This window comes from Tupaia chinensis, unplaced genomic scaffold, assembly GCF_000334495.1.
Source record: "Tupaia chinensis unplaced genomic scaffold, TupChi_1.0 Scaffold000239_1, whole genome shotgun sequence".
Taxonomy (NCBI): Eukaryota; Metazoa; Chordata; class Mammalia; order Scandentia; family Tupaiidae; genus Tupaia; species Tupaia belangeri.
This window is the reverse complement of record NW_006159717.1, coordinates 963,785-978,353: the sequence shown is the minus strand read 5'-3', so window position 1 is coordinate 978,353 and position 14,569 is coordinate 963,785. Positions and strand designations below refer to the sequence as shown.

Genomic DNA, 14,569 nt, shown 5'->3' with positions numbered 1-14,569 from the left:
TGGAGGAGAAGGGATTGCGGTGTGACCATCCCCCCTGGGGGGTGATTTCTCGCTTTCTGTCTCTATGTCTCTCTCTGTCTGTCTGGCGAGCCGAGCGCACGCGCCCTACAGTGAAAAATCTCTCCAAAAAAAAAGAGAAAACTGTAGAAAGTTAGTAACTGCCATAAGCGAATGCCGGGCGGTGGCCCGTGTCAATTTTCCACAGAGTCCTGCTTTGCGGGGTGTCTGATGGACTGCTCAGGGTCTCTGTTCACACTTGCTGGGATCAAACGTGGCAGATTTTAGTCCACAGGTCGCTTTTCCCCATATTTCTTTGTAAACTCTTCAGCGTTCTTACAGAATTTTTTACGGTCCTTAGAGTATTCTTAAGCTAGGTCAGCACGGAGGGGGTGCTCAGGCTGGGGGTAGCCTGTTATTTCTTGACTTCTAAGTGTTCTGCCTCTTCCTTCACTTATCTTTTTTGTGTTTTTTTTTTTAGAATTATTTTCTTATTTTTTTATATTTTGCTATAGTACACGTTTGCTCACCAGAGACAGAGTCACTAGGTCCAGTACTTGAACTTCTTTCAGCCATGCAGGAGTCCAGAGTCTTAACCACCATGCCACCTGCTGGTCCCATGTTATTTCATACTTTTTATTCTTCACTCTTTTTCATTTTCCGCTTTTTGTTCTTTAAGGTATTCTTTACCTGCCTATCTCCTCCGTCTTGTCTTCATTTTCTGTCTTACTTTTTCTTTCTCCTTTTACAGAAAGCCTTATTCTGTCGTCGATTTCGTCCTTAACCACCAGTCTTATTTTTCCTTGTACTCCATTTTACTTCCTGAACTCTTTTTTTTGAAGTAATTATTTAAAAAAAAATTTTTTTTGAGTGGTTTTTGCTATAGGGTGCGTGCATTCACCAGAAAGACAGAGACAGAAAGCAAGAAATCACCGCCCCCCACCCCCACCCCGGGGGGATGGCCACGCTGGAATCCCTTCTCCATTCTGTTCTCGGGATCATGGACATGCGCACACACAATGCCGGGGTGTGAGTTTAAGCCACCAGATCTGGGACTTGAATCGTGGTCGCCTACATGGGAGTCCAGCGACATAGTCATTGCGCCAACTATTGGCCCCGTTGAAATAATTATTTAATGTTATTTATTATTATTTTTTAATTTGACCACAGAAAGCAAGAAAGCACCGCCCCCCACCCCCCCCCCGGGGGGATGGCCACGCTGGAATCCCTTCTCCATTCTGTTCTCGGGATCATGGACACGCGCACACACAATGCCGGGGTGTGAGTTTAAGCCACCAGATCTGGGACTTGAATCGTGGTCGCCTACATGGGAGTCCAGCGACATAGTCATTGCGCCAACTATTGGCCCCGTTGAAATAATTATTTAATGTTATTTATTATTATTTTTTAATTTGACCAGAGAGAGAGGAGGGGAAAGTGGGAAAGCAAGCCACCAGGTCTGGGACTTAAACTGCAGTCAGCCATGTGGGAGTCCAGTGCCCTAACCACCACACCATTTGCTGGCCCCTTTTTTTCTTTTTTATAGGGACTTTTGCTATAGGGTGCATGCCCTAGCCGGTGAAAAAGAAAGCGAGAAATCACCCTGCAGGGGGGTGGCCATGCCACATTCCCTACTCTTCCATTCTTCTGGGATCTTGGGCACACGTGCACACAGACCCAGCATGAATTTCAAGCCTCCAGATCAGGGACTTGAACTGTGTTCGGCTTTGTGGGAGTCCAGCAATAGAATCGTTATGCCCTCTGCTGGCCCCGGCATCTCTATTTTTCTTAATATTTTGTTAACCATATCTTTTAGCTTCTTGAATTTAACCTAAATTCTGTATATATTTTGAGTAATCATCATTTACTTTTTAGATTTCCTTAATGGTGGTGACCTACATTTTGTTTTAAAAAAGCTATTACAGGTTCTATGTAATAGATATACTTTGGAGGATAATTTTGGTAATATTATTAGAAAGAGTCTTGGTACCAGCAGGTGGCACAATGGTTACGTTGCTAGGCTCCCATGTAGTCTACCACTTTTTGAGTCACACCAGGCTAATGTGTGTACATGCTCAAAATCCCGAGGAGAAGGGATTGCAATGTGGCCATCCCCTCGGGGGGGGGGGGGTGATTTCTCACTTCCTCTTTCTCTATCTCTCAGTGTCTTTCTGTTGAGCGCAGCATAGCAAAAATCTCTCTTTAAAAAACAGATCAGGGGGAGGGACCATTAGTGTAATGGCTATGTCGCTGGACTCCTATGTAGTCAACTGCGGTTCGCGTCCCGGACCCGGTGGCTTAAAAGTCACGCCAGGTGCGTGTGCGTGCGTGCCTAAGTTCCCAAGAGGAGAATGGAGGAGAAGGGATTACAGCGTGGCCATTTCCCCTGGGGGGTGATTTCTCGCTTTCTATCTCTGTCTGTCTCTGTCTGTCTGGCAAGCGCACGCACCCTATAGCAAAAACCTCTCCAAAAAAAAAAGATCAGGGGCTGGCAGGTGGTGTGGTGGTTAAGGGTGCTGGACTTCCACATGACCAACTGCGGTTCATGTCCTGGACCTAACGGCTTTCTGTCTTTCTCTCTCCCTCTCTCCCTCTCTGGTCAAATTTAAATAAATTAATTAAATTAAACAATTTTAAAAGAAAACAAGCTGATCATACATGCAGGAGGCCAATTAAAAATTTTTTTTTAATTAAAAAAAAAAATCAGATTCTTGGGACTGGCTCTTCAGCCTACATGTTAAAGGAGCTGGATCCCATATGGCCAACCATGGTTTGAATCTTGGCCATGGCACCTTGAAAAACATGCCAGAATTTGTACATGTGTGCCCCAAATCCTGACTGAATGGAGAAGTAGAGGAAGAGTTTCATGGAAACGGCTTTATTGGGCATGGTACTTCTCTCTCTCTCCTCCCCCCTCCCTCCCCCTGTTTCTGGCAGATCCATGTGCCTTCTGACAGTGAAAAAATAATAAAAGAGAAAGGAAGAAAGATTAGATTCTTTGTATAATAGTTTTTGAAGAAGTAACCATTTCCAGATTGTAACATTTCTGAATTTTCATTAACTGGAATGAGATCACTTCTCATTCTGGTATAAGAACCTACTAATACACTAAAATGTAATCTAATTGGACTCTAAGCATCCTGAGAATGTTGAGATATAGCCACCTTTATACTTCCATGGTCTTAATGAATGCTCTTTCCAATATTTAATTTATTCTTCATTATCATTATTATTTTTCTAATTTGACTAGAGAGAGACAGCAAGAGAGGGAAAGTGAGAAAGCAAGCCGCTAGGTCCAAGACTCAAACCATAATTGACCATGTGGGGGTCCAGTATCTTAACCACCATGCTACCTGCTGGCCCCTCAATAACCTCTTAATCTTCTGGCGCATTTATATTTAAGGTTTAGCTAAAATGTTACCTTTTTTTGAATCTTCTTTCATGGTGCATATGGTCTAAAATAATTGTTTCCTTATATTACTGTTTTTATAGTACATTATACATATATTTTTCAAAATTATTTAAAGTTACAAATTTTAAGAATTATGCTATATTGAATTTTGTAAATTATTCTTCTATTATCCCAACAACTATGGACTGCTTGAACTCATGCAGGAACCGTATCTTCAACTCAGGGTTTAGCTAATATGTGGCTAGACATAACTGCCGAGGAAATAACACCCTCTGAAGCATGTAAAACCTAGTTAAAAAGAGCAGTAAAGACAAAAAAGAAAAACAGAGAAAGCAAAGCAGACTAGAGTGGGGTATTGAAGATGGCATTACAGAATAGTATGGTCCATGATGTCCCTCATGGTCGTTACCCATTATCTTTATTTTTATCTTTTATTAAAGCAGAGATATTTGTAATCTCTTCTAAAAAAATATTCTAGGGGCAGGACAGTGGTGCAGTAGTAAAAAGCAACATTCTGGGAGGCTGACGATCTAATACATGGTGAAGTATAGAAAGACTGATCTGGTGATGGGATATGGTTAGAGTGGTAGGGACCCTAACATTTAGGATTTTTATTTTCATTGCCTTTGCTACTAATATTTATACATTATTTATATATGGAAATGTTGGGTTTTATATCCATGCCATGCCAGAATATTCACTGTGTAGTATAGAGTGTATATTCACTTCTATATAATAGTAGTTTGTAAGAATTTCAAGTGTAATTCTATTTTTAAAGACTATTTTTAAAATTCAGACTATTGGGTCAGCAGGATGCATGGTGTTTAAGGTGTTGGATCCCCCATGGCTGACTTCATGATTTAAGTTTTGGACCCAGTGACTAGAAAAACAGCCTGGGTGTGAGTGCGTGTGTGCACATGTCCAAAATCCCAAGAGAAGAAGGGATTGCAATGTGGGTATCCCCCCTGGGGACGATTTCTCACTTTCTTTTTCTCTGTCTCTCTCTCTACCACATAGCCTATGGTATAACTCTTAAAAGAAAAAAATTCAGACTAGTCTAAAGAATATTAAAATATCCTATCATCTGGCCTATAGAGAAAATAAATGCTAACTATCTGGTGTATTTCCTTTTGGTCTTAGAAACATACTAATTTTCCCAATAGTTCTATAAAGTAGGTGATATATTAGATGTTCTTTATACAAAGAACTTCAGGGCCAAAGCAGTTAATTATAAGTTTAAGGAAACTTAGGTTTTTAAATTTTGAGAAGCACCCTTTCCCCACACTCTTTAAGTGTTTTTTGCCTTATTTGGGTATTTTAGCTCACAAAAAGGGGGGAAAAATGAATATTGTGTGGCTTATCTTATCTTTGTTACCATTTTTAGGGACATTTTAAACCCAAAGGATGTGATCAGTGCCCAGTTTGAAAACAGTACCACTACTAAAGATTTTTGCAGTCAATCATGTTTGTCAACATATGAACTGAAAAAAAAGCCCATTGTTACCATAAATACAAATAGCATTTCAACCAAATGCAGCATGTGTCAGAAGATCGCTGTTGTAAGTTACCTTTTTACTTTATTGACTGGGGATGAGTCTGATGTTTGCACAGAAAGAACAGCTTTGGTAATCTTCGCTTATTGTTTGTATGTTGTTTTTAATTCCTAGATTCGACACGAAGTCAATTATCAGAATGTGGTGCATAAACTTTGCAGTGATGCCTGCTTCTCTAAGTTTCGGTCTGCTAACAACCTCACCATGAACTGTTGTGAGAACTGTGGGGGTTACTGTTACAGTGGCTCTGGACAGTGCCACATGCTTCAGATAGAGGGACAGTCTAAGAAGTTCTGTAGTTCAGCGTGTGTCACAGCATACAAGCAGGTACATGAACATAAGTAATCTCAGTGTTTTTGTTCAATTCAGGGGTTTCTAAACTTAGGAATACTTAAAGTTTTTTGTTGGGAATTATTTATGAAAAATGTTAAAAAAAAAAGAAAAGAAAAGGAAGAGCCTATTATTTGAATAAGTAATATCCTTTACATTACACTTGTTGAATGTGTGTTCAGTACGCTGCCGTAGATAGAGCTCTCCAGGTAGCAGTTTCTCTGCTCATACATTGAAATGCAAAATTTTAGGATACGACTTTTATTCATTTCAAACGTGATTCATATTTTTGAAATGTAAAAAAAAAAAACCACAAGGAGGAAATATGATACTTCTCTCTAGAGATAACCAGTCCTAACCTTTTGGTTTGTAGCTCTAATCTTTGGAATACATTTTTTTTGTTTTTTGGGGTTTTTTTGAGTTTTTGCCATAGGGTGTGTGTGCTCACTAGAGAGAGACAGAGAGATGGAAAGTGAGAAATCACCCTCAGGGGAATGGCCACAATGCAGTCCCTTCTCCTTCACTCTCTCAGGATTTGGGGCACATACGCACATGTACCCAGCATGATTTTGAAGCCTCCAGGTCCAGTACTAGAAACATGGTTGGCCATGTGGAAGTATAGCAGCTTTACCACTACGTCACCTGCTAGCCCCTTTGAAATACATTTTGGTTTACCTATGTACTTTTATGTTGTTAACAAATTTTGACCAAATAGTAGTTTTAAAGTGATAAATCTAAAGGGATAGTAAATATTTTTTACATGTCAAGTTTTATGGTGGCTCCCTGTTTCAGTGCACTTCCTGGTCCCTGTTTTTCTTAACATAGTGTTTTGTTACACAGTTCACGGAAACTGGTGAATTTAATGTCTTTAATAGTGACAATTGGGAAATCGCTTGTAAATTGTTAAAACTTTGCAGTCATTGGGGAACCAGCAGTTAGCGTAGTGGCTATGTCGCCGAACTCCCACGTAGTTGACCGCGGTTTGTGTCCCAGACCCAGTGACTTAAAACTCACGCTGGGTGCGTGTGCGTGCGTGCCCAAGATCCCGAGAGGAGAATGGAGAAGGGATTGCGGCGTGACCATCCCCCCTGGGGGGTGATTTCTCACTTTCTGTCTCTATGTCTCTCTTTGTCTGGTGAGCGCACACACCCTATAGTGAAAACCTCTCCCCCCAAAAAAAAAAACCCAAAAAACAACTTTGCAGTCATTTTTGTACTTTTCAACATTCTATAATATTTTAGTGTATTTGTTGGTAATGTGCAAACTCAGTGAAAGGGCTTAGCTTTACCATTTATTCTTCGCTTTACTCTCACATGGGGTGAAAACTTTAATTATTTTCATGTGTAACATCTTTGTCCAAAAAAACCATTCTTTTCCTGATGTCGTATTGGGTATTAAAAGTTACAGAGGGTGAGCCCTGTAACCCAGTGTTTAAGGGATCTAGATTCACGTGGCTGACTGCAGTTCAGATCCATGTGTGCAGCTTGAGAAATATGCTGGATATTTGCATGTGCATGCCCAAAATACTGATGAAGAATGGAAGTGATGGGATTGCTGCATGACCATACTCCATTGGGGGTTGCTTTCTACTCCTACCCCTCATCTTTGTCTCTCTTCCTGCCCCTCATCTTTGTCTCTCTTTTCTCTCTGGTGAGCACAGGGTGCCTTCTGCCTTTTAAAAAAGTGTTAGTTGAGGGCCAGCAGGTGGTATGGAGGTTAAGGCACTGGAACCTTCAGGGCCAGCTGTGTGATTTGAATTTGGGCCCCACGGCTGGAAAGTCATGCCAAGTGTGTGTGCGTGCCCAGAATTCTGAGAGGATCCTGGAGGAGATGGGGTGATGGCATTGCTCTAGGCAGTGATTTCTCACTTCCCTTCTCCCTTACAAGTATATGTGCTATGTGCTCTATAGCAAAAATTTTAAAAATAATAGTTGGAGTCAGTCCATTGCAAGATGATTTATACTCCATAAGAGAAAGAGAAATAGGATGAAACACCTTAATTTTAAGTTTATTTTTTATTTTTTAGAGAGTGTTTTTGCTTTAAGGAAAATGGGCTCATCAGAGAGACAGAGAGATAGAAAGCAATGACTACGCTGAGATCTCTTCTCCTTCATTCTCTTGGGATCTTGAGCTCACATACACATGCGCCTGGCATCAATTTTAAGCCACGGGTCTGGGACTTGAACTGTGGTTGACTACATGGGAGTCCAGCAATGTAAACATTATGCCATCTGCTGGTCCCAAGATTTATTCACTTTTATTTAGCCAAATACCTATTAAATTTTTTATATACTATTTTTTAAAAGATTATTTTTATTTAATTTTATTTATTTATTCATTTTATTTTAATTTGACCAGAGAGAGACACACAAATGGTGGTGTGTGGGGGGTGGGGTGAGAAAGCAAGCTGCCAGGTCTGGGATTTGAACCATGGTCAGCCATGTGGGACTGTCCAGCATGTTAACCACCATTCCACCTGCTAGTCCCCTAAATTATTTTTATATACTAATATATAATACAGTAGAAAAAGAACTGGGATTTAGGTGTAAAGGCAAATTTAGATATGATTTTGTAGCCTTTTGCTCAGATGCAATTTTACTTTGGGAAAAGCAGTTAAGTTCTCTGAGTCCCAGCATTCTTATCCGTATGAGGCTATAATACTACTAAAAGCCCTATTTTAGGGTTATAGAAAGGAAGAATGAGGGACCAGCAGTTAGTGTAATGGCTATGTCGCTGGACTCCCATGTAGTCGACCGTGGTTCGAGTTCCAGACCCGGTGGTTTAAACTCATGCTGGGCGCATGTGCGTGCGTGCCCAAGATCCCAAGAGGAGAATGGAGGAGAAGGGACTGCGGCGTGACCATCCCCCCTGAGGGGGTGATTTCTCACTTTCTGTCTCTCTGTCTGGCGAGCGCATGCACCCTATAGCAAAAACCTCTAAAAAAAAGAAAGGAAGAATGAGAGAGCACCTAGTCACCTAGTGTAGAACCTAGCCCATTTTGAATTAAAATTCCTGTTCCTGTCCTCTCTTCCTTGTATGTATTTCACTCAGCAAACATTAAATGTAATTCCTGATTTGATAGGCTTCATGTCGAGAGACAGGAACATATAAATGAGTGTATAGAGATCTTTCATGGAAGTAGTCGGTCCTCCCTGTCCATGATTTCCGTATCTGTAGAACTGATCAACTACAGTTCAAAAATATTAGAAACAAATTCTGAACATGTGCAGATATTTTTTCCTCATTATTTCATAAACAATACTGTATAATAATTATATACATAGCATTTACCTTGCATTTGGTATTATAAGTAATGTAGAGATTATTTAAACTATATGGGAGAATCCCTAAGTTATGTGCATGTATCATGCCACTTTAAGGGCTGAGTTTTGGTATCTGCAGGCAGTCCTGGATCCAATCCTCTCCTCCCCTCTACCATTACCAAGGGATGGCTACTTTACTGTGTATAGTGGGCCATAGGGACGCATAGTCAGCTCTACTTGATAGAGCAAGATGAGACTACCAGCACAAACTTCGAAGAACTTTTTTTTTTTTTTGAGAATTAATTAATTAGTCTGTTTGTTTGTTTAAATTTGACCAGAGAGGGACAGTGTGAGAGAGCGAGCACGGGAAAGTGAGCAAGCCACCAGGTCTGGGACTCGAACCACGTTTGGCCATGTGCAAGTCCAGTACCCTTAACTACCATGCCACCTGCTAGCCCTCAGAGAAGTTTTAAATGAATTTTATACTGAAGTTCCTGTTTGCGGTCCTTATTGAAGAGGAAAGGGAAATGGGGTTGGAGATTAGAGGACTTTTCCAGAATTCAGGCATATCTTACTTTAATACGTATCTATTTTAATATCATGTCTCACAGATATATCCTTTAAGAGGGAATAGAGGCCCAGCCACAGTGCCACAATAATAGCTCTGTGCTGTGCAGTGCTGGAAGCCATATGATAGATTGGGGTTCAGATTCAGATCCTGGGTCAGCCTGTACTCACCAGGTGTGTGCATTTGTACCCATGATCCTGGCTAGCTAGGATACGCTGTAGGGAGGTGCAGTGAGACCCAGTTGAGGGTGTGTCTTTCTATTTCTGTCTCTCCTGAAATTACTTTTAAATTTTTTACAGTGTGAATAGAGTAAAATTCACTAATTAGAGAATCAGACGGTGGTGCAGTGGTAAAATGTAATGCTCTGTTAGGCTGACCTGTATAGAAAGGCTCTAGATTTACACCCGGATACCTCCCTGAGTATACCAGACAGACATGTGCCTGTGAGTTGGAGCTGACTAAAGCTGAGTGCGGATCATGGTGTTGAGACCCTGTTGGGGATGCTGTATGTGTCTCTCTGTCTCTCACACATAAAAATAACTTTTTAAAACAATCTTCTAATTGGTACTGGACATACTCTGTAAGTTGTACTGAATATGTGACATGTTTCTTTAACTTCACATTTTATTGCTATATATAGTACCCATTTTGGAGGATTCTTCCAATTTTTAGGACAGTATAATGTAAGAGTATGAACTCGTTATTTTATTTTTGTTTAAAATAATGTTTTTAAGCCTGTGATTACAGCAAATTAGTAGATCATGAAATTAATTACTAGGTTATAATAAGAATGATTTTTTAAATAATTATTTAATTAATTAATTTATTTTAATTTGACCAGAGAGAAGTGGAAGGGGGGGAGTAAGATAGCAAGCTGCCAGGTCCAGGACTCCAACCATGGCCAGCCATGTGGAAGTCCAGCACCATAACCACAAAGCTACCTGCTGGCCCCCCACCATTATTTTTTTAATAAAACAGAAGAGAATGGGAAATATCAAAGTGTATCACAGGTTATCATGGAAATACTTTTCATTTTATATGCATACCTATATAGTGCACAAATGCAAAACCTCAGAAGTGTGAGTAGTACTCAAAAGTTCATGAAAAAGGGAACCAGCTGTTAGCGTAATGGCTATGTCGCTGGACTCCCACGTAGTCGTCCACGGTTCACGTCCCAGACCTGGTGGCTTAAAACTCACACCAGGTGCGTGTGCGTGCATGCCCAAGATCCTGAGAGGAGAATGGAGGAGAAGGGATTGCGGCGTGACCATCCCCTCTGGGGGGGGGATTTCTCACTTTCTGTCTCTATGTCTCTCTCTGTCTGTCCGGCGAGCGCACGCGCCCTATAGCGAAAACATCTCCAAAAAAAAATTTAAAAAAGAAAGTTCATGAAAAATACATATTAAGAAGACAGATGAATTCAGATATTTTTAAAGACTTATTTTATGTAACTTTATTTATTTATTCTAATTTGACCAGAGAGGGAAAGGGAGAGAGAGACACAGAGAGAGAGAGAGAGCAAGATGCCAAGTCCAGGACTTGAACTGTGGTTGGCCATGTGGGTGTCGAGTGCCCTTAGCCACTGTGCCACCTGCTGGCCCTGATTTCAGGTTTTTTTATTCAAAATTTACTCATACTTTAATTTCTTTTCCTTTCTTTGTTTTAAACAAACTTTTTTAAGTCCCCTTATATGTATGTATCGGGTCATCTAGTAAAATTTATTTCTTTCTGAGGGTTACAATCATAAAAGTTTAAAATTACTTACTAAGTGTTTCAGCAAAGTAAAGAAATATTTAAAGAATTATGCCTTTACTAGGAATTTGGTAAAAATGAATGTTTTGTTTTCTTAATAGAAATCAGCCAAAATCACACCATGTGCACTTTGCAAATCATTGAGATCTTCGGCAGAAATGATTGAGAATACCAATAGCTTGGGGAAGACAGAGCTTTTCTGTTCTGTTAATTGCTTGTCTGCTTATAGAGTCAAAATGGTTACTTCTGCAGGTAATACTGGTTTCATAAACTATAAAATATTAAAAAAGAAAAAAATTAGATGTCACTTAGTTTTCATGGTTTATGTTTTTGTCCTAATTTAGTAAGTTACTAGTAAATTTGAAATACTTTTAGATTTTTATTGTAAAGTATCACATGTTGATTCTTACTATTAACTCATTCCTCCTTATCAGAAGAATGTCATATGGCTTCTTTAATGTATTTTCTTTCCACACCTGATTGATTTCAAGAGTCTTTTGTTTTTCAGATTCAGAGACTTTAAAAAGAACATTTTTTAATGTTAAGTTAGTTTTTGTCTATATGGGACTTGATTTAGTTTCAGTTCATACAACATAACCTGGCCCGTGAATTTTCATATATTGTATAATATTTATTTACTTTCTCATACATTTGTATATATTACTCATTAGTTTTTATTTTGATTTGCTAAGGTGTACAAGTTCAGTGTAACAGTTGTAAAACCTCAGCAATCCCTCAGTATCACCTAGCCATGTCAGATGGAAGTATTCGCAACTTCTGCAGCTACAGTTGTGTGGTAGCTTTCCAGGTATGGCTTCAGGAATTTTCCTCCTCTTCAGTCAGTGAGTCCCCTGCTCTCAAAATGTAAACTTTCCCAGTATTTGCTAGTGCCTGGATTGCTTAAATTTCTCTCAGTCCTATTAAACTTGGATTCTTAGTTCATCCTGTGTTTGGAGGCATGTCATTTAACTGCCTTCGATAAAATTAAATGATACTATTATTATTCAGATTGTTGGGTGACTATCATTTTTGAAAAAGGTTATTTATTTATTTTTTGGCTATAAGTGAGAACTCCCCCATTCCCTTGTAAGCTGAGTGAAGGCAGGATCCTTGCCTGCTCACAGGTATACCTTACATGTGTAAAACTGTGCTTGGCATATAGGCCTACAATAGCTGCTGCTTACTTAACCTACCTGTTTAACAACTGCTCGGACTCACAAGCTCTCCACTTTGGGAAGTCCTCTTTCTCAGCCTGTGTGAGTCTCAGGAATCTCCTTTTGCAGTCTTTGCCTCATTCCCACGGTCAGTTACCATTCACTACAGGAATCATTCGCATCACACAGGACTCCGTATTTTGTTTAGTTACCAACTTGGAGTTTCCTTTATACCTTTCCATTATCAGAATAAATTTAAATGATTATATTGGCTTTCTATTATTGTATTGTGGTGTATCTTGTCACTTTCTGGCACTTAAATGTATGTTTTTGTATGGATAGAATTATATTATTCTAGTGTGGTGTCATTTGGTACCTATTGAAAAGTTTCCTATGGCACCATGACACACCACAAGACATCACCTTTAAGCGCCTCGCTTATCGACCAGTTCACTTGTTGACCTAGTCATAGAAACGGAATTGGGTTGTTAAGTGAGGAATGCCTATATTTACTGTTTTGAACAATGGTTAAATTGATTTTTTTGTTGTTTTGTTTTTTTCAGAATTTATTCAACAAGCCAACTGGAATGAATTCTTCAGTAGTACCCTTGTCTCAGGGTCAAGTAATCGTAAGCATCCCCACAGGTTCAACAGTGTCCGCCGGAGGAGGTAATACCTCTACTGTCTCTCCCACCTCCATTAGTAGCTCTGCTGCAGCTGGTCTCCAGCGTCTTGCTGCCCAATCTCAGCATGTTGGGTTTACACGAAGTATTGTGAAACTCAAGTGTCAGCACTGTAGTCGTCTTTTTGCTACAAAACCAGAACTTCTTGACTATAAGGTAAGATATAGGTTCATGATCATGATTTGAGTATAATGGGTCTATTTATAAAATTATCTTTAGCTTTTTACCATCAAAATTATACCATTTAGGGACCAGCAGATGACATAATGGTTACATCGCTGGACTCAATGTAGTTGACTGTGCTTCAAGTCCCAGACCCAGCCGCTTAAAACTCATGCCAGGCATGTGTGCTCAGGATCCTGAGAGGAGACTAGAGAAGGGATTGTGGCGTGGCTGTTCTCTCTGAGTGATGATTTCTCACTTTCTGTCTCTCTGTTTCTTTGGCAAGCGCATATGCCTTATAGCAAAAACATCTGTCTTAAAATATATATATACACACACACCATTGTTTTGAAAGTGGTGGGATTAAGGATTCCATAAGTAAAATTAAATGTTTAATTAGTATTTAATGGTTATTTCTTTGCAGGGTAAAATGTTTCAGTTCTGTGGCAAGAATTGTTCTGATGAATATAAGAAAATAAATAATGTAATGGCAATGTGTGAATATTGTAAAATTGAGAAAATTATAAAGGAGACTGTGCGATTCTCAGGTGCTGACAAGTCATTTTGTAGTGAAGGTAAAAACAAGATTATCTTACTACTGAGCATGTGTTTATTTTAAAGTTGATGAAGAGTTGGGTGTGGTGGTGTCCACCTATAATCCCAGCTATTTGGGAGGCTGAGGCAGGAGGATCACAAGTTTGAGATCAGCTGAGCAACCTAGAGAGAGACTCTGTCTCAAGAAAAGTAGTTGATGATTTAAGCTATTACTGTGTAAGTTTGTCTATTTTATCCTTTATGCATAATATTAGCCAAAGCCATTTTGATTCATTTACACTTAGTTCACTCTTTTTTTATCTAGTCTGTCATAGTTTATAGGTATTAAAATGAAGTGACAGATCCTTAAAATTTGAAACATAGTTAATATTATAGTACTGTATTCATGTTTCTAAATGGAACACCTTAAATTATAGTAGGTTACTAAGTGTATTCTTTTATTGTTTTAAACAAACCATTATGGTCTGAGCATGCAAATCAACATGAGGTAGATTGCAATCTTTAATTAGGTGACTATTTTATATATTTAGAATGTTTTGTTTTACTCTAAAATTACATGAGATTTCCTCTCTGGACCAGTGGCTTTCAAAAAACACTGTGCCCATAGCACAGAAGTACATTTTACATTGTGACCCAGTATATTTTCTTTCACATTCCCAAATAGATTACAAGCTTCATGAAATAATTTACTATGCAAGTGTGTGACACTGTATTGTTTGGCTACCCTGTCTTTTTCTGTCTTCCTGTGCTTTTTTTAAAAAACTGCTAGTTTGATCATCTAAATTGATCTCTTAGTCTGCTAATTGGTCAGACCCCAAGAGTAAAAACTTTGTCCTGGGCATTTAAATTAATAATATGTGGGCCAGCAGGTGGTGTGGTGGTTAAAGACTGGATTCCCATGTGGCTGAGCATAGTTTGAGTCCTGGACTTGGTGGCTTGCTTTCTCCGTTTCTCTTTCTCTCTCTGGTAAAATTTTAAAATAATAACAAGTGGAATTAAATAAATAAATAATTATTTTAAAAAGAATTACTTTATTAAAAATAATTAATAATATAGAATATTAGTATTTCTAATGTTTATTTTTTCTGATTTTTAGGTTGCAAATTGCTTTATAAACATGACTTGGCACACCATTGGGAA

General features: G+C 39.0%; 1 protein-coding gene across 4 annotated transcripts in view; it reads left to right on the top strand.

Moving 5' to 3' along the window:
- ZMYM4 (zinc finger MYM-type containing 4) overlaps positions 1–14,569 on the top strand; it is a 100,346-nt gene that overhangs the window by 33,706 nt on the left and 52,071 nt on the right. For all 4 annotated transcript variants that reach the window (XM_027771944.1, XM_014587890.2, XM_014587888.2 and 1 more), the window contains 6 exons: positions 4,794–4,968; positions 5,077–5,289; positions 10,977–11,127; positions 11,568–11,683; positions 12,593–12,868; positions 13,299–13,449. In XM_027771944.1, coding sequence (XP_027627745.1) covers positions 4,794–4,968; positions 5,077–5,289; positions 10,977–11,127; positions 11,568–11,683; positions 12,593–12,868; positions 13,299–13,449 — 1,082 coding nt within the window. The remainder of the gene's footprint in view (positions 1–4,793; positions 4,969–5,076; positions 5,290–10,976; positions 11,128–11,567; positions 11,684–12,592; positions 12,869–13,298; positions 13,450–14,569) is intronic.